The sequence below is a fragment of the Marmota monax genome, unplaced genomic scaffold (genome assembly GCF_021218885.2).
Source record: "Marmota monax isolate L192 unplaced genomic scaffold, Marmota_monax_Labrador192_F-V1.1 WCK01_AAM20220418_F8-fsc00027, whole genome shotgun sequence".
Classification (NCBI taxonomy): Eukaryota; Metazoa; Chordata; class Mammalia; order Rodentia; family Sciuridae; genus Marmota; species Marmota monax.
Window position 1 is genome coordinate 2,124,913 of NW_026694617.1, and position 22,506 is coordinate 2,147,418.

At 34.4% G+C, this 22,506-nt stretch overlaps 1 protein-coding gene across 1 annotated transcript in view; it reads right to left on the reverse strand.

Moving 5' to 3' along the window:
- The window catches only part of Vwde (von Willebrand factor D and EGF domains), a 71,574-nt gene that overhangs the window by 7,768 nt on the left and 41,300 nt on the right, over window positions 1-22,506 (reverse strand). Inside the window, exons 11-23 of the mRNA XM_046422421.2 lie at window positions 21,690-21,898; window positions 20,591-21,555; window positions 19,025-19,161; window positions 13,296-13,451; window positions 13,047-13,151; window positions 10,942-11,056; window positions 8,024-8,161; window positions 4,870-5,010; window positions 3,906-4,472; window positions 2,499-2,594; window positions 2,325-2,420; window positions 1,241-1,336; window positions 620-715 (exon numbers count right to left, since the gene is read on the reverse strand). Of these exons, the coding sequence (XP_046278377.2) occupies window positions 620-715; window positions 1,241-1,336; window positions 2,325-2,420; window positions 2,499-2,594; window positions 3,906-4,472; window positions 4,870-5,010; window positions 8,024-8,161; window positions 10,942-11,056; window positions 13,047-13,151; window positions 13,296-13,451; window positions 19,025-19,161; window positions 20,591-21,555; window positions 21,690-21,898 (2,917 nt within the window). The remainder of the gene's footprint in view (window positions 1-619; window positions 716-1,240; window positions 1,337-2,324; window positions 2,421-2,498; window positions 2,595-3,905; window positions 4,473-4,869; window positions 5,011-8,023; window positions 8,162-10,941; window positions 11,057-13,046; window positions 13,152-13,295; window positions 13,452-19,024; window positions 19,162-20,590; window positions 21,556-21,689; window positions 21,899-22,506) is intronic.

Sequence of the window (22,506 nt, forward strand, 5' to 3'; positions counted from 1 at the left end):
TTTTAAGTAACGATATTACTTATCATAACCCTACTTGTCCTGGTCTTGTGTTTTTTACAGCTGCATCCCAGGTCTCCTTCACTATCAATATTCTACTTGAAATGAGGGCAAAATCAAATTGGTCTTTGTTTCCCTTTGCATCATGATTCACATATAGTTGGCAAACTATGAACGTTGAATTAAATTTTCATTGAGAAAAGTCATTAGAATAACTGACAATTAATTAAACATGAAAAACTGCAAATATTGCTGCCAAAGAAGCAAATCTGATACTGTGATAAATAAATGGAATAACAGGAATGGTTGTCTGTATAAGAATTGATTGGACGTTTAATGAAATAGGGTATATATGCTGTGATTTAAAAAATTAATCTTAAAATAAACCTCTAAAACACAACATGTTTTGAGTCCATAGTAGGGTGATATTTATAAAGGCAAAAAAAAAATACAAAACATTGGTTGGATAACAATAAAGCTATAAGACACAATCCAGTCCAGTATAAGAAGATGGAAGTTACTTAACAGATCAGTTTCATTTCTTAGATGCAAGTCTTTAGAACATTGGCACATTTTAAATTTCTTTTAATGAAACATTCATTGCAAACAACTCTGATTTTACCTGTACTACAGGTGGGTCCATACCAACCAGGCTTGCATTGACAAACATCTGGTGCGAGACATGCACCTCCATTTTCACAGTGCCTATTGCAAACCACTAAGACCCACAGTGAAGATAAAAGAAAGACAAGTTAGGCTAAGAATGCTCACCACCATTCTAACTATTATATAATTATCTCATGACTGCCAAATGTTTTTGTTAATGAATAACATGGGAATAATTTATACTTTGGCTTTAAATGCTCTTCCCTTTTCATATTCAGTTATTTTCTCACTAATAGAGTTGGGGATAGAAGAAAACCATTGAACTGAACAGTCAACAAAATTGGCTCTTAGGGGAAATTATTAGCTACTGGTGAAAATGACTATAGACATAAATGAAATGAGATAAATTTATCTGCAAATGAGCACATTTGAATTCATCTTATCTCAAAGGTGGGTTTAAGAATAGTTATTTCTTAGAACAAACTGCTCCCAATGCTACCCAGGATGGGAACTGTCATCATAGATCATGAAAGACTGTTTTTTACTTAGGGTTTGGGTTCATTCCATTTAGTGTTAAAGAAAAGTTTATCAAAGCAGCAAGTTCATTATAGCAGATTGCAAGGGGAGATTGGCTTACTTGTTTCACACCTCGATCCCACAAAACCATAAGCACAAGTACAGAGATTGCCAGGCAAGCACGTGCCACCATGTTGACAAGGTGGGCTACAATGTTCTGCAGGAACAGATTACATTATTAAGTAATTATTATTAATAATAATCACAATGAACTATCCATTTATATTTAAGAAGCACAGTCACAATAAAGCCTATTGTAAGAGCAGTTTATAATGACTTCAGTTCTCTTTGACAATGAGATTCAGTTCTGTGGGACTGACTGTGTGGATTCACACTCTGAAACCTTCACCAGGTATCAGCATGTTTGGGTTTATAAAATAAATCTAGAAAATGCAACACAGTTGTGTAAAAGGTTTATAAAAATTTGGTTAACTGAATGGAAATATATCATCTTAGGCTTCTTCTGTAAAATGAATCTTGGACTTACATATTTCTACCCTAAAAAAAGAATATTTATATCTTTACATGGCTATCACCACAGGCTATTGTTGAAAGTTTCAGTTCAACCTAAAAAATTTAGTTTGTTAATTTGTTGCTTGCCTTGTCATTAAAGCATTTAACATGACTCAGTTTATTAGTAATCATATGTACCATCTAACGAAATACATTGTTTTTAAAAAACTATTTTGAAAATAACAACTAACTCATTTCTTTAAAGTATTACCTAGCTTTAGGAATTCTATTTCATACATTCTCCACTTAATATTTCACCTAAAGTCATGCAAATTATATGGCTAAAGATGTATTTTTAAAATTATTTTTAAGTTTCTTCTTATTACCACCTTATATCTTCTTATTTGTAGAGATACGATACCCTAAAACCAAATCTTCAAAAAATTTCAGAAGATAATTTCACCAAAGAAAAGCTACTATTCTTTGGATCTCTGATTTCTGAAACTTAAGTTTTTAAAATTCTCAAATGAATTGTTTTTTAGTGAACACTTAAAAAGTGGGCTCTTTCACCAATATTAATAACTACATATTAGAATATACACAGTGAAACTGAATTATCTTATAAAAGCATATTAGAGAAAATAACAATTTGTTTTAACCCTATTAGTTGATTTTTTAATTTGGATTACCACCTTCATTGCACGTTGTTCCACCATATCCTGGAGGACATTTGCAGACGTTAGGCTTCATGCATTTCCCATGGTTTTTACAAGCAGGCTGACATACAGCTGTATAAAATAAACCCATTTAGAAATATCAATTATCAAATAAAATTCATTTTTCAATTTAATGAATGATAAACCTACCAGTTTGGCAGTTGGAACCAGTATAACCTGGTCTGCATTTGCATATGTTTGGTGCCACACATTCCCTGCTCCTTCCACATGGATGTCTACAAACAGCTGCAAAAATCAAGGAGAAATGGCTGAACCATTGACATGATATATACGTGCTGCTCAATTATTTACTTATAATGAAATTTAAAATTTCTCAAATTGGAACATTTTGATAAGGTATTAAATAATGACCATTCACCCATAAAATGGTCTTCTTAATATTTTTAACCATTAGAATGACTGAGGAAAATCATTTTTAGAGTAAGAAAGAAGTGCCAAGTGTAGTAATTACTTCCAAGATGGTGCCTGTTAGAGGTAGAACCTAACCCTACCTGAAATGATAGTCTTTTTTCAGGGGGCAATGAAATTTCAGATATGAATCAGCTAAATGTTAATAAATAATAAGGATAATCAGATTTTCAAAGAATACATCATGAGGTTGATTCCTTAAGCTTCTCTACTACCTGATATATTCTACTGGACATTTAACACTTCCTGTGGTATCTAATATACATGAAAGTGTTTTGTTTCATTTGTTAAGGAATTCCTATAGGTATTATATAATGTAAGTATTGAGAGTTATTATTCTTATGGAAAAAAAAAGAAAAACAAATTTCCTTTAGGTAATATGGGAAACATAGGAATATTCCAACAACTGTCTCACTTAATTTTGGTCTCAAATAAAACAAAACACAAAACAAAACAAGAACATCAAACTCATATCAACAGCAACAATAAAAACCAGACTCTAAATTATAGGACTCAAAAATTTGATTTGTATCAGAGAAAACAATGTTAATAATTGTGGAAAGATATAAAAATACTTGTAAAATTAAAATGATGCAAAACTTGTTTAAGACTCCAAAGAATTGGAAATAGACACAACTGTATAAGTTGCAAATAAGTAAATAGACCAGAATGAGTAATTTAAAATGGTAACTGTGTATTTCGAACTAAAAATAACTCAGGCCACAATGTTAATCAGATCTATATTGACATCCTTGTTTTTTTTCATTACTTGTTTAATAATAGGACAGTCAGTCCCTCAAAACTCCACTACTTCATCTGTCTATTGGGAACAATAACACTTATTATATGGAGTTGTTGTTTATTATATATAATTGATACAGAATGTTTCTGAAGATCTTGGGACAGAGTAGGTACTCAATAAATATATTTATATATCATATAGTTGGATAGTATATAATATTAACACTTTAAAAAAGTAACTTAGAAAAACCCACTTTTGCTTCTTTTTTCAAAACATGTTGAACAAAGTGGAAGGAAGAGAAATTAGTAAGTGGAAAAGTGTATCTTCTTAGTTACTAAAACTGGAAGGTAGTTTTCTCTGTATCTTCTGAAAAATTTTCATAGTACCTCTGCAATTGACACCATCTCCATAATACCCAGTGGGGCAGCGTCCACACTTGAAGTGGCCACCTGTGGTTGGCACACAGGAAACACCAAGAAAACAAGGCGACTCAGCACAAGTTGATATTTTGGTTGATCCAAACTTCTGTGGCAAAATAGTGACTGCTTTAGTAACTGATGCTACAAACTCATCTTCATATTGTGTGTAACCTTGCAAAGAACTGTTTATGAGAGAATGATATTCTCCTGTCTCTATTTGGATGGTGCTGTAGAAAATATCCCTCCCTTGGCCAAGAGAACTGTTGGGATTAATGCTTAAAGAATGACTGTGGTTTGTAGGATCTTTCAATTCATCCACACTGAGATCTGCACTGAGAATATGATCCACATGTTCATAACCAGGTATCAGTTGAGAAACAGACTTCTTTGAATTATCCATCTGAGTCATAATTGATTTTGGTGACAGATAGGAGATGTTCATTGTACTCAAGAACCTTTTGAACGGAGGAGGACTAGGGGTAAATCTTGCACCAGTTAGTGAATGCTCTGTGGAAAGTGGCTGAAAATTCAAGTCTAACAACAACAAAAAATATATAAATGTTAGTCAACAGCATTTATTAATGTTCTGCTCTATCCACAATATTTGGCATTAAATTCTTCATGCCTTCATCTAGCATCTACATGTGTAACACTATATGAGGAGTCACAAAGTAAAGGGAAGTCATGACACTGTTCCTGCCTTCAAGGATCTTATATGGCTACTTGTTGGGGCACTCAAGATAGCACAGAATAGTAGCTAGCGTGAAAGTTAAAGTATAATAATTAGTAAGATTTTCTGAAATCACCTTAAATGATACTATCATGAGTGAATACATTTTTCTAGAATATGATCCAGAGGATTCAATAGACTAGCAAAAAAAAAAGTGAATACATTTGCCACTGTATTTCAACTAAAATCACTACTACTTACTAGAGGCATTTCTGCTTGTTGGCTTAATGTCATTTTCTCCTTGTTTGGCACTTTTACCATCCTCTTCCATAATTACACTTTTGTGAGACCTTGTGAGAACTGCAATTTGTGTAGTAAGTTCATTTAAAAACTCTATTTCAGCTATAAGTGGGTACACAAAAAACAGAAATCAGAATAAAAATATCACAAAGCCAAAGCATCATGAATAAAAACATACAAGAACATATAAAAATATATAATACACATGTCACATGGAACTCTTTTGCTTCTTAAAGAATCAACTTTGATATTCTCTCATTAGCAAACCCTCTGGTATAGACTGAATTGAGTGCCTCAAAATTCATATGTCAAAGCCCTAACTCTACACGGCTGTATTTAGAGACAGAACCTTTATGGAAGTGATTAGGTTAAAGGAGGTTAGAAGAATGAGGCTCTGGTCCAATAGGTTTGTTGCCCTATGAAGAGGAAAAGACTCCAGGAGAATACACAGAGGGAGGGCCCAGTGAGGGGGCAGCTTTCTGTTAGCCAGGAAGAAAGTCTCAACCCAAACCAGCTAAGGCAGCAACTTCATCTTGAACTTCCTGTCTCCAGAACTATGAGAAACAAAGTTCTGCTGTTGAGATTTACCACTCAGTCTGTGGGATTCTGTTATGGCAGCCTGATCTGAGTAAGAAAGCTTTCTTCAGTAGTCCCAACACACCAAATCCATCTGGTCCACCTAGGTTCTTTCACAGGACTGTCCTTTGTGCTATTGACTCTTGTGCATGCCTTTCTCCTACTGGTTAGCAACAACCTCAAGAATACAAATCCTGCTCTACTTACTTTGGGGGGTGGGGTGGGGGTGGGGGAGGTACCAGGGATTGAACTCAGGGGCACTTGGCCACTGAGCCACATCCCCATCCCTATTTTGTATTTTATTTAGACACAAGGTCTCACTGAATTGCTTAGTGCCTCAACTTTGCTGAGGCTGGCTTTGAACTTTCAATCCTCCTGCCTCAGCCTCCTGAGTCACTGGGATTACAGGCATGCACCACCACACCAGGTTCTGCTTATTTTTATATTCCTCAAATTCTGGTGCCTGCCATAGCTAAGTAATCACCAACAACCAATTCTTCTGCAGCATTAAGCATTTTTGTGAAATACACAAATATCTCTGACAAGGTTAAGAAAGTTCTGAGTCACTCATGTGTAATGGGATTTTGTTTAATTGTCACCTTGATATAAGTTTTACTGAGGGAATAGTCCTCCCTGTTTGGAAAGGAGGGATGTTAATCAGAGAGCAGAAAGTGTTAAATTAGGAACTGGATACTGAAGGAGAAATGCAAGCAGTTGAAGTAGTGGGGAATCCTCTTACCCTCTGCCCTGTGTTCCTCAGAGCTGTCATCTCCAGTGCTAGACACACTCAACCCAATTTGAAGCTTAAGGTGATATTATGTCATTAATATCTATTTTTCATCAGAGTAGATCTCATTCAATTACACCAAATAGGTAATTCATTGATTTTGTTTTCTATAACTTATTTTTCTCTTACTTTTAATCTTTTAAAATATTGAGGTCCACCTTTTTTTGGTCCTCTTTCCTCCATATTCTCCATGGGTAATGTCATCCCATAGCCCATGACCATAATAACTGTATATTTAACTTAGTCCTCTCTCCTGAGCTTCATATGGGTATTCTATTGTCCTTTAGTCTCTTAGTAACTAAACTGAATTCACTATAATTCTTCTCCAAAACCACTACTTCTTCCTGTATATTTAATCAGATCAACCTGCCATAACAAAATACCATAGACTGGGTGACCTAAACAACAGAAATTCAGTTCCTTACTGTTTTGGAGGCTGGAAAGCTCTGGATAAAAGTGCTGGCCTGTTCTGTGTATGTGAGGACCCTCTCCATGTATTGGAGATAGATATGCTCTCAATATATCCTTACCTGGCAGAGAAAGTTATCTGGTGAGCTGGGCATGGTGGTACAAGGCAATAAGGCCAGCTATCTGGGAGGCTGAGACAGGAGGATTGCTAAGTGTGAGAGGGCAGCTTGATCAACTGGGGAGCCCTGCCTCAAAATAAAAAAAAATATAAAGGGTTGGAGATGAAGCTCAGAGACAGAAAGATCCCTGGTCCAATCGCCAGTTCAATCAAAAAAAAAAAAAAAAAAAAGAGAGAGAGAGAGAAAAAGAATTCTCTGGTGTTTCCCCTGGTAAGACATTAATCCTATTGGATTAGGACTCTACTCTTATCACCTCCTGTAACCTTATGAACTTCAATGTTGGAATTTTAGTGGAATGTAGTTCAGTCCACAGCAATGTGAGTGCCAATTCCACATACCATTCACCTAAATCAAATACCTGCAACTAAATGACTCTTTCCTACGCTAATCCAGTCGCTGACCAAGCCAAGTACTATCAGCTTGCTTCTTTAGCATCTCCTTCATTTCTCATTATCTTACCTTAAGAGAGAATATCTTCATCTCTCCCCTACATATTTGAAATACTATTTTGGCTTTGCTTTTCTTCCCACCTTCAGGCTTTCACATTTCTTTACCCACAGATGGTCTATTGTCTATATTACTTGAGTAAATTTTCTCAAATATAAGTCTTAACATGTTTCTCTCTTATTTCAAAATTTAAGGGACTGCTGCTGGTCTACATGCTGGCTACCTCTCTAGCTTCAACTCCTGCAGCAGCTCTTCGGGCCTGTGGTCCTCCAGGCACACTGAATTGTTCAGGGCTCAGGGTGTGCTGTGATGTTACATGGTCCTGGGCTTTTGCTCGGGCTATTTCTTCTTCCTGCAATGCTTTTCACCCCCTTGATCTCATACATTAGATTCAGATGTTGTATATCTACTATAGTCTAGATATCTCCTTTTTAAAGTTTTTCATTATTCCTCCAGGTAAACACAACACATCGTGTAAGATTCCAGCTAGTCCCTCTTCTATCACAAGACACAGAATATTATATTGTACCAAAGGATTAGTGCTATTGCATCCTAACCCCTTAAGTCTGATATATCTCTGCATCCCATGCATCTAGTGTATTGCACAACACTTAATGCATATATACCAGATGAGTGTGTAAGAAAGAGAATGGAAGTGAGTGATTTGAGCTAATTAAATGCAGCAGAAAACATATCACAGCAGAAAATAAACTTTTACCATGACAGGTTTTCCCATCACCATAAAATCCTTTTGGACATGAACCACAATGATAGGAGCCAAAGGTATTGAAGCACTCTACTCCTGGAAAGCAAGGCCCAGATGCACACTCATCAGCATCTTCCTGGCAGTTTTTGCCTAAACAGAATATAGATTAAAGAGTTCAAGTGATTTATTTTGAAATATGTCTATCAGGCTCATTTTTTTTTTTTTTGGTTTCTTCTACTATTTATTTAAGACCTCCCAGTCCCCACAGAGAAGTCATGCATTGTGAGGACAAAACTGTGCTGTTTTTGAAATTTACTGTATAATCACATGTAAGGTCATTGCTTAGATTTCATTTATGATTCAACTTGACCCTTCAAGTACATAAAAAAAATTGCCTATAAATAAGATGACTTAAAAGTCCATTAACATTTAAAGTAAAAGGTTATCATATTAGAGAATTCATTTGTAGTTCATTTTAAAACTCAGTGACTTTTTTCTTAAACAATGAAAATGGTTGTTTAGAATGGTTTTCGCCTTCACTTAATGACAACTTCTTTTATCCACTTCTTGCATTGTCTGTGAAAACTTGTGAAAAGTTTCCAATGTGTTAGAAAAGTCAGTCTTTCCTCAGTAAAACAATTGGAGATGAAGTTGTGCTCTTTCAATGATTAACAATTTATTTGAATGAATAAATTCCTATCATTAAGAATAGTAACCCTGATTGTGCAAAAATCCCGGGTGCAATCAATACTTGCATTCTTTCAACAACTCAGTAAAAAAGAAATTTATATTCATAATTCAAAATGATAAAATATTCATTTAAAAGAATGAAGAAAATTAAAAGACACCTAAATATTCTGCTACCAGTTCTCTTAGTTGCTTTCATTTTTTAAACATTCTGAATAATCAATTCTACTCTAAGAAAATATAAAATTAACTGACAGGTGCAGACCTCAAGTTTGCTATTAGAGTATAAAAACACTTTGGATACAGCATAAAAGACACAAGCAAATTTGCACTGCCCAGTCAGGATGCACCTCCTCTTCCATCTTAAATTACTTCTGTGTTGATCATCTCACTGCTTGCATGTGCTTGTAAGCTCTCCCGCTCCCTCTCTCTCTCCTCCTGCCTCTGAACTCTTGTCTCTTTCAGCCTCACTTTCTACCCCTGCACCTCCCTTTCTCTTATTTTTCCTTTAAGATACCAGTTACATTCCTCATTTGATTCCCTAGAATTTGATTCAGCCATCAATCATACCAATTTCCTATTCCTCTGAGGTCTTTCCAGTGGCTGAGTTCACAAGTTAGTAAAGTGGCTGTTTCAGGAGATAGGGAGAGTTTCCTTTAAGCTCATGAAACAATTTAAACTATATTTTTATATCTTCTTATGTTTAAAAAACTATCTTTCTTTCTTGCCCACTGGCTTAATAAATGAATAAAAAGCCACACTTCATCATATTGGTCACAAATACTCTGCTTGTGACCTTGGTGCACTGTTGCCAAGAGACTGTATTTCTGGCTCCTGTTCTGCCCCTGTATATCCTTATACAGACAGTTTAATTTATCTGTTCTAATTTCCACAACCTCAATATGATGAGGTTAGAAACAAGATATGTTATGACCCCTTATATCTTTGAACACTAAGGCTTCCTACTGAATCAATTATATCATAGTCACTAAAAGAGACACTAATTCAGAAGTTATATTGCATTTCCTTGTCTCTTGCACTGATTTCTTCCTTAAATTTCCATTGTCTTCCAAAAATATTTCATGAGTCTTGCACCTAAGCAGTAAATCATCTGGCAAATGATCTAATATAGTAATGAAATTTACACATATAATGACAGTTTAATAGTATCATAAAGTTCTGTATAGGTTTTATCACTCAGATAAAATTATATTGCATCAGGGAATAATCATGTCCCATTGTACTAATAATGTCTGATCATCCTATGAGGAAAGAGAACTTGGGCACCCATGTAGAATCATATCTAGTTGTGTTTAGGAAAGTGAAAAGGTTACCTGGTATATGGTACACAATTTGGAATGCTGTTTGGATGAAATGAAAAATCCTAATATTATTTGTATACAATATTATACTCATGACATCACAGAATAGTAGTGTTGGAAGGCACTTTATAGATAATTAAGTCAAGATATCTTATTTAATAAGTGATAGGTGCATATCCTCTAGAACTTCAATATTTAAATGAGTTATCAGAAAACTGAACAGAATTAAGGCTAGGAATAAGAAATGGTGTGTAACTGAACTAACAAATTCCATTTCTTCAATTAATAATTCACATTGCTGGGGCTGGGGTTGTGACTCAGTGGTAGAGCGCTTTGCCTCGCATGTGTGAGGTCCTGGGTTTGATCCTCAGCACCACATTAAAAAAATAAATCAATAAACAAAATAAAGGTATTGTTTTCATCTACAGTTTAAAATATATATTAAAAATAATTCACATTGCTTTCCCTATCAAATATTAAAATAAGTATCTCATATTCTATTTTGTATCATTGTTATAAAAATTATTTATAGTCACATGCCACTTAATTACAGGCATAAGTTCTGAGAAATGCACTGTCAGGCAATTTTGACATTGGGTTATCCAAAGAATGCTTACCAAAAAAAAAAAAAAAAAAAGCAAAACCTAAGTCAGCTATGACATCACTAGATGACACATCTTCTGGGTCTACCATTGTACTTGCACACTGTGTAGACCAAAATGACATTATCTGGTGCAGGACTGTATATAAAAATATCCTCTCAATTTATAGGTTCTTGTAAGCATTAAGAAAGATGCTAAATGAAATACAGTGAAAGATGCTAAATGAAATACAGTGTTTATTAACCTTAAACACATTTATGTAACTTGTAGTTTAAAAGAATCTAGTTTAGGGATGTTTGGATAAATAAGAATAACTTACTTTCTAAAAATGACCAGGTAAATTTTGAGATTTGGGATCTACAGATCAAACAAGGACTGGTAGGATTTCTATCCCCTTCAGTGTAGCAGAGTCCACGGATAATGCAAACATTCTCCTAGTAAAAATTTTTTAAAAAGGAAAACATTAACAAACAAAAGTTGTAGTTAGTGTATAAAAAACCTGTACATAAACTGATAGCAGCATATATATTTATGATTCCAATAAAAGCATATAATAACAACTCCATTTTGATCAGATAACATTTTTTCACACCTCATGATCACAAAGCCAGGTCATAAGACAAATTGTTTCCTGTCTGCTTAAATGCCTAAGAAACTGATCAACTTGTAGGAATAATAAAATGCATGTAAGTTGTATCTCTGTGCAAAATTATGCCTTATAAATAACATGGGGAAAACCTCTCTTTTCTTTTTGTCATTTTTACTGCTAAAATTCATGCTGGAAGTGCTTTATTAATGAAGAAATCAGAGGTGGGTGTAGTGGTGCACACCTGTTATTTTAGTTAGTTGGGACGTGAGGCAGGGGGATCAAGATCAAGGTCTATGTAACAGTAAGACTCTATCTAGAAAAAGAAAGAAAAGAAATTTATTTATTTGACTACTTTTCATTTTTGCACATCTTTAAAATCACATTAATTTATAGATATCTTCCTCTTCCCCAGCAGCCCATTATACTAGACCATACATCCAAAGCATCATTATTCACACTTCATAATGGGTATCATTAAAAAAATAGTTGAAAAAATGCTGTAATACAGAGAAAGGACAATAAATATAGCAATAATTTTTTAACTTGGGAAATAGACAAATTTTTTCAGGAGATATAAACTTTGTTCATTTAAAAAATTTCCTTTGATATAATTTTGAAAATTAGAATAGTTCTAAGAGGATAAGACAACTTTGAATAACAATGTTTTTTAAAGTACTTAAGAACATGTGGAAATGAAATATTTGATGAAAAATAAAAATCCAATAATTTCTCAACAACAATAAAAACTTGTTATTGAAATAATGTGATCAATCTCAAGGAAAAGGAATTTAAATTTAGAAAAATATACTTTTTAAATATTTATTTTCTGTAATACCATGGATTGAACCCCAGGGCTCTCTACCACTGAACTACATCCCCAGATCTTTTATTTTTTAATTTTGAGACAGGTCTTTCTAAGTTGCTCCAGCTGAACTCCAACTTGTGATTCTCCTGCCTTCACTCTTGAATAGCTGGGTTCACAGGTGTGCACCACATACTTGATATGTTCCTTGGTTTTGAAAAGTCAATTGATATTAGTTAAAGGTTTAAGCAAGGCACATGGGAGAAAGCCCTGTTGATAAACTCAGAAGTCTTGATATGGATAGGTTCAGAGGGTGAGGCTATAACAACCAGGTTTAGGTTTGCTATTATTCTATAATTCATCAAGTGGTAGGCTTTTTGCATAGTCCAAAGAATTTAGTTGCCAGAAAACTCTCTATAAAAGTGCTAATTTTATACACTTTGCAAACTATACTCAAATGTATAACATTTGCCACAAAGAGGATTAGGTAATCACAAACCACAAAGAAATATCTTTCTTTCCTTTCCTTTTCTTTCTTTTTCTTTTTTTTTAATACTGAGGATTGAACCTAGGGGCATTCTGCCACTGAACTACATCCCCACCACTTTTATATTTCATTTTCAGACAGAGTGTAAGTCTGGAATTTATAATCCTCCTGCTTCAGCCTCCTGAGTTTCTAGAATTAGAGGCATAAGCCCCTGTACTGGACCATAAAGAGATATCTTTTGGAAACTGAGAAAACAGCGAATGTAGAAAGGAGGAAATAATTAAGTGCAAACCTCCTCTTTTGATTTTTTTAGGAATAAGCAATCTGCACTCCAAAATGTTAAGGAAGAAACATCTTTTTTCACCATTTCAACAAGAGTTATAGGAAGAGTAAACATTTCAATTAATGTTAGGTGCATTTGAAGAAGATTTTCCCTATTAGTCTTTCTGTTATTAAGGTGAAAAGAAAACACAGCTGATATGCCAATGGCATGGGAAATTAAAATACCTATGATGTAAATGTGAAAATAAGTGAAAAGATACATACCTTTATAGTACATGAGTTATTTTTGTAGAGACCACAAACTTGACAAGCACCATCATATATGATCATTGTTTTGGAATTACTGAATTTATAACCATCATTAGATACCTGTAAGATGTAGTTCTATAATAAGATAACTTGTTCTAAATGCAGCCTCATAAATTATGAAAATCTGTATATAAGAATTTGCTTGGCTTATAAACATGAGGTTTAATTTATAGTTATCTTTTACCTTTAATTTTTTTTTTTTACCTTTAATTGCCACTTCATAATTGGTTTCTGATCCATCACATCCATGGTATCAGACTGCTGGACATCACTGGGCAGCTGACAATCAACAGTTCTGCTGTTCTGAAAAACTGCCAGTGTATAGACAGGTTCTCCAAGCACCCATTTACTACTATTATACTGAAGGCAAAATGGGAAAGCAATTAACTTCTGTTACAATTATGAAAATATTTCAGTACTGAATTTCATATGATCAAAATACAAATTTTTAAAATATAATCCTAATATAATGGAATGTATAGTAAGGAAAAAAAGTCACATTGGGAGTGAGTTTTATTAAGAATGATAAGAAAGTATGCATCTTATTTTGATGTAAAGTGTTCCTAGGAAATCATGAATTTTCTGGTAGTTCAAATCAAAGGATTTACCAATATTGGCCACACGTTACGGATCACTCTGCAATAACTTTTGCAGCAAGAAAAATTATCATTTGACATTGAACTTGAGGCAACAGATGGTTTTCCTTTCCAGAAACACCCTCATTTCCTCTGCAAAAGTACCCACCTTCTCCATCTATTTGAAACTGCCCTTTCTGCCTCCTGTCTCTGATGACTTGAGATTCAAGACCTGTTGATGGTCATGTTTTTCTGTATGTGGAGAAATCCAGTATATAATAAAATGGGGTGGAGAGGGAATCAAAGAATAGGAGAACTGAGACAAACAGCTACACACATATCCAAATGTGCACATGCTAAGTCTTCATGTTGTCTAAGTCCCAACTTCAAGTTTTTTTTCTGATAATTCATCTACATCCTTTTCCTTAATTCTGTAAAAAAAAGTACCATCTTCATAATAAGTATTATTTTGTTAAAGCTTGCTAATGTAATTTGAAAGTAAAATTTTAGCCAGTTCATCCCATTTAATAGATTATCTCATGCTTAAACTACACTTTAAGTATTCATTTGCATCATTGAAAATGCATTGCTGTCTAGGGAGGAAAAGCAAGAATAATTTTCTGAGTACTGCTAACTACACAGAAAACTAGAATGACATATTTTGTTGCCAAGATGTATATTTTTGTAAAAGAATTCTTATTGTAGAATGCTTCCAACCATTCTGAATCAGCCATGCAATATGCCGCTGCTTCACTATTGTGGATTTGCAGGAAAAGAAAAGGAAGACAAGAACACTCTTGTCTATGGCTCCCAGAAACTGTTTTGAAGACGTATGGCTGACAGAGTGACCCATAGTACAAAAGTGCATATTTATGGATGTGTATAGATTTTCTGCCAGTAATTTTCCTCTAGCAGAAGGATAATAAGAATATCTAAGTTGTCATGATACCTACTCTTAGAGGATATAGGGTCCCTTGGTTTCTTGTGTGGAAATAGATTCCAGCCAATGACTGGGGATTTAGGGATAATTTCCATCCCTCTGAGGAAAGGTCTACACCAAGTAAGGAATAAATAGGGTTCTACTTCTTTTCCACTCATCAATAGTTTCTGATTATCTATTATGTGCTGAGGATATTCTGATGAATAGATCAAAGGAAAAGACATAGATAATTTTATTATCACTATAACTGAGATTCAAATAAGGTATAATAAGAAATAAGCCATTAAATCTAAATCTATCGAGCAAGGTTTAAAACAAAGTGTGGGGGATTATATTTCTCTTCCTGAAGTAAAAAGGAGACTGACATGTGGATGCTGGAAGCAGAAATAGAGTATGATTTAAGATGGCTGGAGAAAACATTGTGTGAAAATTCATGGCTGCATGGAACTGGAATAGAGCATGAAGAGGAAGGCCAAGCCTGCTAAAACAGGCAAGAACTGCCTCCTAAAGGCCCACATGTTTATAGGATAACAACTTGGATTTAATCCTACAAGTCAGCAATTTAAAAACTGGATTCTGCTTTTAGGAGAAAGAGTAAAGGATATGATTGGGTAGCTGGATTTCTAGCTAAGCATTTGTTAAAAATTACTACTGGGTATATATACACATTGGAATATTTCTCAGCATTAAAAGAGAATAAAATCATGACATACACAGGTAAATGGATGGAGTTGGAGAATATCATGTTAAATGAAGTAAGCCAATCCCCCCCAAACCAGAGACCAAATGTTTTATCTGATATGTGGATGCTGATCTATAATGTGGGAAGGGAGCATGGGAGGAATGGAGGAACTTTGAATAGGGCAAAGGGGAGGGAGGGGAAGAGAGGGGGTAAGGGGTAAGAATGTTGGTGGAATGAGATGAACATCATAAATCTAAGTACATGTATGAAGACACGAATGGTGTGATTCTATTTTGTGTACAACCAGAGAAATAAAAAGTTGTGCTCTATATGTATACTATGAATTGAAATGCATTCTGCTGTCAAATATAAAAAATTAGAATAAACAAAGAAATTTTTAAAAAATTACTACTAAAAATTTAAAAATGGCATTTATAATATACTACCCTTTGTGTATGAAAAAAAAGGAGGTATGTTGTCTGTTCCTTTATGTCAATAAAACACATTAATGGTAAACCAGGAAATAATGGCTGTGGATGTAAATATTTCAGGCCATGCAAGAAAACAGGAAGGAAATAAAGGGTAATAGCAAGCTGGTACTAGGGATGAGAAGAAAGTGACAGTTCTCTGTGTGTACCTTTTGTATAGAGCCAGTTCTCAGAACCACATTTCACACACCCCTAAATAATTTATACCTAAAATAAACCACAGTTTTGTTGCAAAAGAAACACATAACCACTCTGAAAAGAGAGGGAAAGAAAACAGCCAACACAAGTTACTAGGTAAACAATAGTTGCATGTAAATTGTGATCTCATTTTGCAAATTTCACTTTCACAGAGGCATGGTTTAAAATTTCTAAAATTGATTTGCATATATTAAAATTGATAAAATATGCTATACAAATAACAAAAACTAGTTTTTACTTGTGAAGAAGGAGTAAAAGGACAAGAGAAGGCTGAAATGAACCTTATACATTGCAATTAGAGGTATCAGTATCAGTTCATGAAGATGAGAGATAGATAGATAGGGATAGGGATAGGGATAGGGATGTATGTGTGAGAAGATATACATGTATTTCCCAGCTTCATCCATTGAGAGGGACAGGAATCAATAACTAGTCTGAGATGATGAGCACACTTTGCACCCAAATCATCAAATCATGGTTTTTAAGTAATATTATTTAATAAATAGAACAGAGTTCTTTTGAGAAATGGTTGATTCTATGGTTGGAGTAGAGAAAATGCAAGATGAGTCTGCAGTATTGTGTGATGAGAATGTGAGAAATTATACAATAAATTATGAGTGCATAGTAAAGGGACATGAGAATCTACTTCAAAGAGCTCCTAATGTTCAAATCTGGGATAATTTAAGTAGCAAGCAAAATAAATAATAATAGCATCAAATAAGATAAAATAAGTATTCTTCATAAAATAAGTATCTTAGTCCATCTGATACGAATAAATGAATGAACAAATATGAAACAAGGAACAGCTTTCCCTTTCAGTACAATTTCAGATAGTAAATATATGTAGAAGAAATGATGGAAATAGAAATTGCCATTGGTAATTACCACAGTAATGACTGTTGCAAGCAAAAATTATAGTTGAATGCTAAAATCAGGGAGACAAAATATAAGAAGAAATCATATTAGCATTGTCTATAAGTGTCTTCTTATAGCATATTAATTACAAAAGGAAATACAGGAAATCTGCAGTGGAGATTAATGGAAATGCCACCTTAAATATGTAATTAAAATTTATATCAACAGTAATTACAAACACTCATCATGAAAAGATGAAGGAAGAATGGCGTAACCTCTATCTTAAGAAAGAAACATTGTACAAAATAACTGGCAAGCACTCTTCAAAAGTGCCACATTCATGAAAGACAAACTATATACTGTCACAATTTGAAGAAGATTGAAGAGACATGACAACAAAATGCAATATGAAATCTTGGATTGGTTGCAGAATCAAATTGGATGCCTGGCAAAATTTGAATAAAGCCTGTAAATTATTTTATTTTATTGTACCAAGTTGAATTTTTTGGTTTCCATAACAGTTTTATGGATGTGTAAAATGAAGATACCAGAAGAAACAGGGTGAAAAATTATTGGGAACTCCTCTGTATTATTTTTGCAGCTTCTCTGAAAGGTTCAAGTTATTCCAAAATACATGTTTTTAAAAAAGCACTTGATAAAATGGAAAGAAATAAAGGGTTTCTTGTGATATTAGTTTTAGAAAGCTAGATTTTTAAAAGAAACCCATCTTCAAAGGGAACTGGAATTCCAACTAAAAAAGTGAGCAGAAATCCATTCATGTTCACTGACCAGGAACAAGGAAGCTAGTGGAAAAACAAGTACATTCCAAACAAACCAAGCACAGGCCTCCTGCAAGTCCCAAGCGGTGAGGTGGGGAGTCTTAAAGCAGTGCCAATTAGACTTGACTCAAGGAGTGAAACAAATGGTGCAAAAGCCAGAACCCAGCATTGGGCAAGACCAGGGCCAGGGAAGACAGCTGTAATAATACATATAAATACTTGATGCACATTCTCATCTTGGTTTTAGTAATTAAGCACATTCATTTATTTCTATAGTTCTGCAAAGTTTGTTAAAAATTCCATGATTTTGGAAGGGGGAAGCAGTGTGAGAGTAAATCACAACCAGTAAGTGGCTGAAAATAAGTACTAAATTTACCTTCCAAGAGAATAGAAATCTATAAAATTCTCTTCTGGTAAATCATTTAATTGCATTGTGATGTCATATAATTTACTCTGTCAAGACCAAAAGCATATGGACTCTCTTGGGTGATGTTGAAATTACGCATACATCTGTCTATTGTGTGTTTTGCTACTTCATTGGAATTAGAATAATTTGCAACTTATTTAGAAAGACTCTATCCATAATATCATGAAAGAAGCATATTTGTTATGCAGAACCCTATGACAAAACACATGCAAAGATTATTTCCTCCAGTAAAGTCTCAATCTCAGAACCACATCTGGATTTATCAATTTAGAGAAAAAGAAAGAACAATGTTAAAGTACTATTTACTATTTTACTACTTTAACTTTCAGCTTATCCACATAAAACCTTTCTAAATTCAAAGAGCTGTCCCTAAAATAAAATTTCTACTTGAATAAAGAAAAGGAAGGTCATATAAACAATCATAAAAAATAAGCTATAATTTGCTATGCTAATGTTCAAACTGAGATTCATGTAATGTAAGAAAGAAAAATGCTAATTTCAAGGAAGAAACACACTAATGTGGTGGAGGGTGGTACTTTCCAATCTGAAATCCATAGTAAAGGAATACAAAGGATGAGCACAATTAGCCCTTGTTTTTTGTTTTGTAGAAGGGAAACATTCACATCCCTGGATTTTACAGTTCATGCAGGATGTCTTGGCTAAAATCCATCTCCACTATTTGTGGTTTTGCAATTTAAAAAATAAAGATGCCTCAGTATTTCAAGCTTGATCGTCTTTTACTTTTTTTTATTATGAATGAAAACAGTGGCCAATACCTCAGTAAAAATAATATAAAACACTTCAAAAAAGCTTACAAATGTGGAAGTTTTCAAGGTTAAGCAACTTAAATCATCTTCCTTCACTCCCTGTGGACCTTACACCCTTTGGGATTATGTGGCTGATTGAATTAATTAATTCAATACAGAATTAACTTGAATAACTTATAAATTATTTTCCATAATTTCTCAGAAAGTCTGTAATTAACATACCTGCAGTTTAGTAACTTCACAGTTAATGGAAGGTGATTCTTTGAAGCCTTGACCAAAAACTCTCACCATCGTACAATTATGCTTTTGAACATCACAGAATCCAGCATTCTCAAGCTCTGTGATTTCAGGAACTTTGTCTTTGGAGAACAATTATAACAAATAGAACATGTTTTTATAATTCCGGGAAAAAAGCTACATAATTATACCTCAAAGCCCAAATGAAAAGCATGTGTAAAATAATACTTCAAAGTACACCCCAAATACTATTTACATTAATTAAACCATTAAATGTTAAGAGCATTCTGGTATTAAATGTGATGTTAACCTACCATTAAACCTACAACAATGTCAATAATGTCATTATACTTGCTACTGGTGCTGTCATTAATGTTTTAAGATTTGATTATGAGGTTTTGTGAAAAATATTTATTCTGAATGACCATGGATGGATTTTCTGATAATGTGACACTTGAACAGAGAAATTAAAAAGGTTAGTCCTGAAGCTGTGTGGTGAAAGAATGCTCCAATAAGAGAGCAGTAAGTACAAAGGCCCTGAGGTAGGAGCAGACCTGTAAGAACAGCAAAGCAGCCAATGTGGCGGAAGAGCAGTGAACTTGGGGAAGAGCGGTTAATGAACTGAGAGTGAGGGGGAGCCTCAGATTATCTGAGGTCCATGTAAAGAGTTGTGGATTTTATTCTGAAAAATAGGGCAAGCCATTTGAAGGATTTAAGCAGAGAAGCAATGTGACCTGACTTACATTTCAAAGGGGTCACTTTGGCTTCTGCTGCATAGAAAATAAGCTTTGAGAGAATCTATGATGATCCAGGTGAGAGACAGTGGTGATTTGGACCAAGGCTGTAGCAAGGAAAGAAATGAAATGCTTTGAAGCTAGAACTGGACTTGCTGCTATGGAGTTAAACTTGAGGCATGGGAGAAACAGAAAAGTCAATACCTGCAAGTTTTTAACTTGGGCCATCAGAGGGAAGTTTTTGCATTTACTGAGATAGAAGAGACTGTAAATGGAAAAGGGAAGGATGGTGGTTGTGGGAGGGAAATCAAGAATTACTGGTTTACTGGTTAAATGAACCAAGTCAACATTTAAATTTTTTCTTTCTCTAACATTTTGAGACAGAACAGTTTACACTATATAACAAAGGAGCATGATTAGCAAGATAATACAAACACAGTCCTTAAAACATGTTAAATTTGAGTCCTAGGAAAACAATTATTCTCTACAGGTAGAAGGACCAGTTAGTTGCAAGCAAAGGCCAGGAGACAGGGTAAACCTGGCATTTCAAAAACAGCAGAGACTAAAGTAGCTGTAGTGGGATGATGAGAAGGTGACAGTTGCAGGAGATGAGTCTGGAAGAACTCTGTGTGCCTTATAGGTAATTACAACAACTTCAACTTTTCTCTGAATGAGATGAAACACTTTGGGGAAATTATGTGTCTTTTATCACTATAGGATCTTCACAAGCCCTAAGATAATTAAGTCAAAAAAGAACAAATATATTTTCATAATCAAATTTCCTGCACAACATTAAAGTTTAAGAGTGTTTACTTACCATACCAATCACTGCAGTCATAGGAGCTGAAGCCTGGGAGACATGCACACCCCCAATCCATACACTGCCCATTGCCACTGCATAAATTGGGACATTTTAATACCAAGAGAATGTCTTCAGTTGACTTGCCATATTCTTTTGTGTTATATTTCCCCTCTTCCAAAATCCTCTTTTCACATTCATTTTCTAGAAGGGCCACACCTGCTTCTGCCCAGCTAACATCATCTTTCAACAGAATGTCCTTAACACACATATCTACAACATGGTCTAGTCTTTTACCAAGAAAGTCAAAACAGAGCCTGCCTATGCTGGAATTGGCTAGAGTGTGCTGACAGAGTTTCAGGCTGCTGTCCTGGGTAAGGCCAGAGGGTGTGGGCCACTGGGGGACAAACTCTTGGTGGATATCCTCAGTGTGGTCCTCAGGGAAAAAATAAGTAAACTGTTCCAGGTTGGTCTGGCTGAGACTTTGGAAAGCAAACAAAGGAGGAAACTCATTGAAATGTTGCCGTTTCCATCTGTTTTGTGGATTCCACCTCATTTGTTGTCTGTGGCGACCCTGGTCCTGCTTATGTTTCTCCTTGTCTGAATATTTTGGTGCATCTTGTTTTTCATTCCCAGGATATTGTAAATGTACGTCCCGTTTTGTGAGGTCTATGTACTTCTTTCCTTGCAGTAAGAAATTCAAATTATTTTCTTCTCTAGATGTATGCTTGTTTATCATCCCAACCAGAGCTTCTGAATTAATATATTCAGAGGTGACATCTAGTTCTGGTATCAAAGAAGAGAATCTGACATGTTTGAGGTCTTTGCAACCTGAAGCAATTTCTGGTTGAGGAACACCATCCAGATGATTAGAAAACGGGTACCTGGAGGCGGTATCCATTGAGCAGCTACAATAGGATAGTTTTGCAGGCAAAGTCTGAGAAATTGGCATCTTGTCAAACATGCTTCTCCCTGGTAAAATCCTTCCAGATTAAAAACATAAAACGAAAGTTATTTGAACCAGAACATTTTCCCCAGGAATGTGTTGTCAAAGCGAGAGACTCTTCACATTTAAGTCTAATATTAATACAATCACAAATGAAAATTAGTTTCTTACCTCCATTCATTAATAAAAGCAGCACAATTATTAAAATGTTGGTCAATTTTTATCCCATTTTTATCATGGAAATCATTTTCTGGGTTCTCATCAAAGGTTCCACAGAGTCCTAAAGTGTTTTTGTAATCTGAACTGGATGCCCTAATGGTTAAACTCATGCCCCATTCACTCAAGTCAGCACGAATAAATGCTCCAGAAGAAAATGAAATCTGAAACCAACACATAAACATAAGATGTGAAAGCCATATTCAATACAGATTAAGAAAAAAGTGTTATTTAAGAAATAAGAAGCAAACTCAGGCACTTCTCCCATATAAACAGAATAAAATACTAGGGGACAAACTCCTGGTGGATATCCTCAGTGTGGTCCTCAGGGAAAAAATAAGTAAACTGTTCAAGGTTGGCCTTTTTGATTTTTTTCCCCAGGGGACAACTTCTTTTTTATTGCTTTATTTTAAAATAATAAATTTTTGCATTTTTTTCTGATTTAGAATTTGAACACTTACTGATTTTTATTGATATATATTATTTGTGACTTCTTTCCTTAAACAATTTAAACCAAAATATGATATATAATGAAAACAGTTATAAATCTTAAACACAACATTTACCAAGTAATGGTAATGTTTATTTACTTATATATTTTTCCTTTTTTTTTTTTGGTGCTGGGGATTGAAACCAGGGACTTGCGACTGTTCTACCACTGAGCTATGACTTTGACCAACCAAGTTATGCTTCTGATAATAGTTATTTAATATGGAATTAGACTCACAAATAATTAATTTACACAGATTAATATAATTCGGAAGGAGTGGAT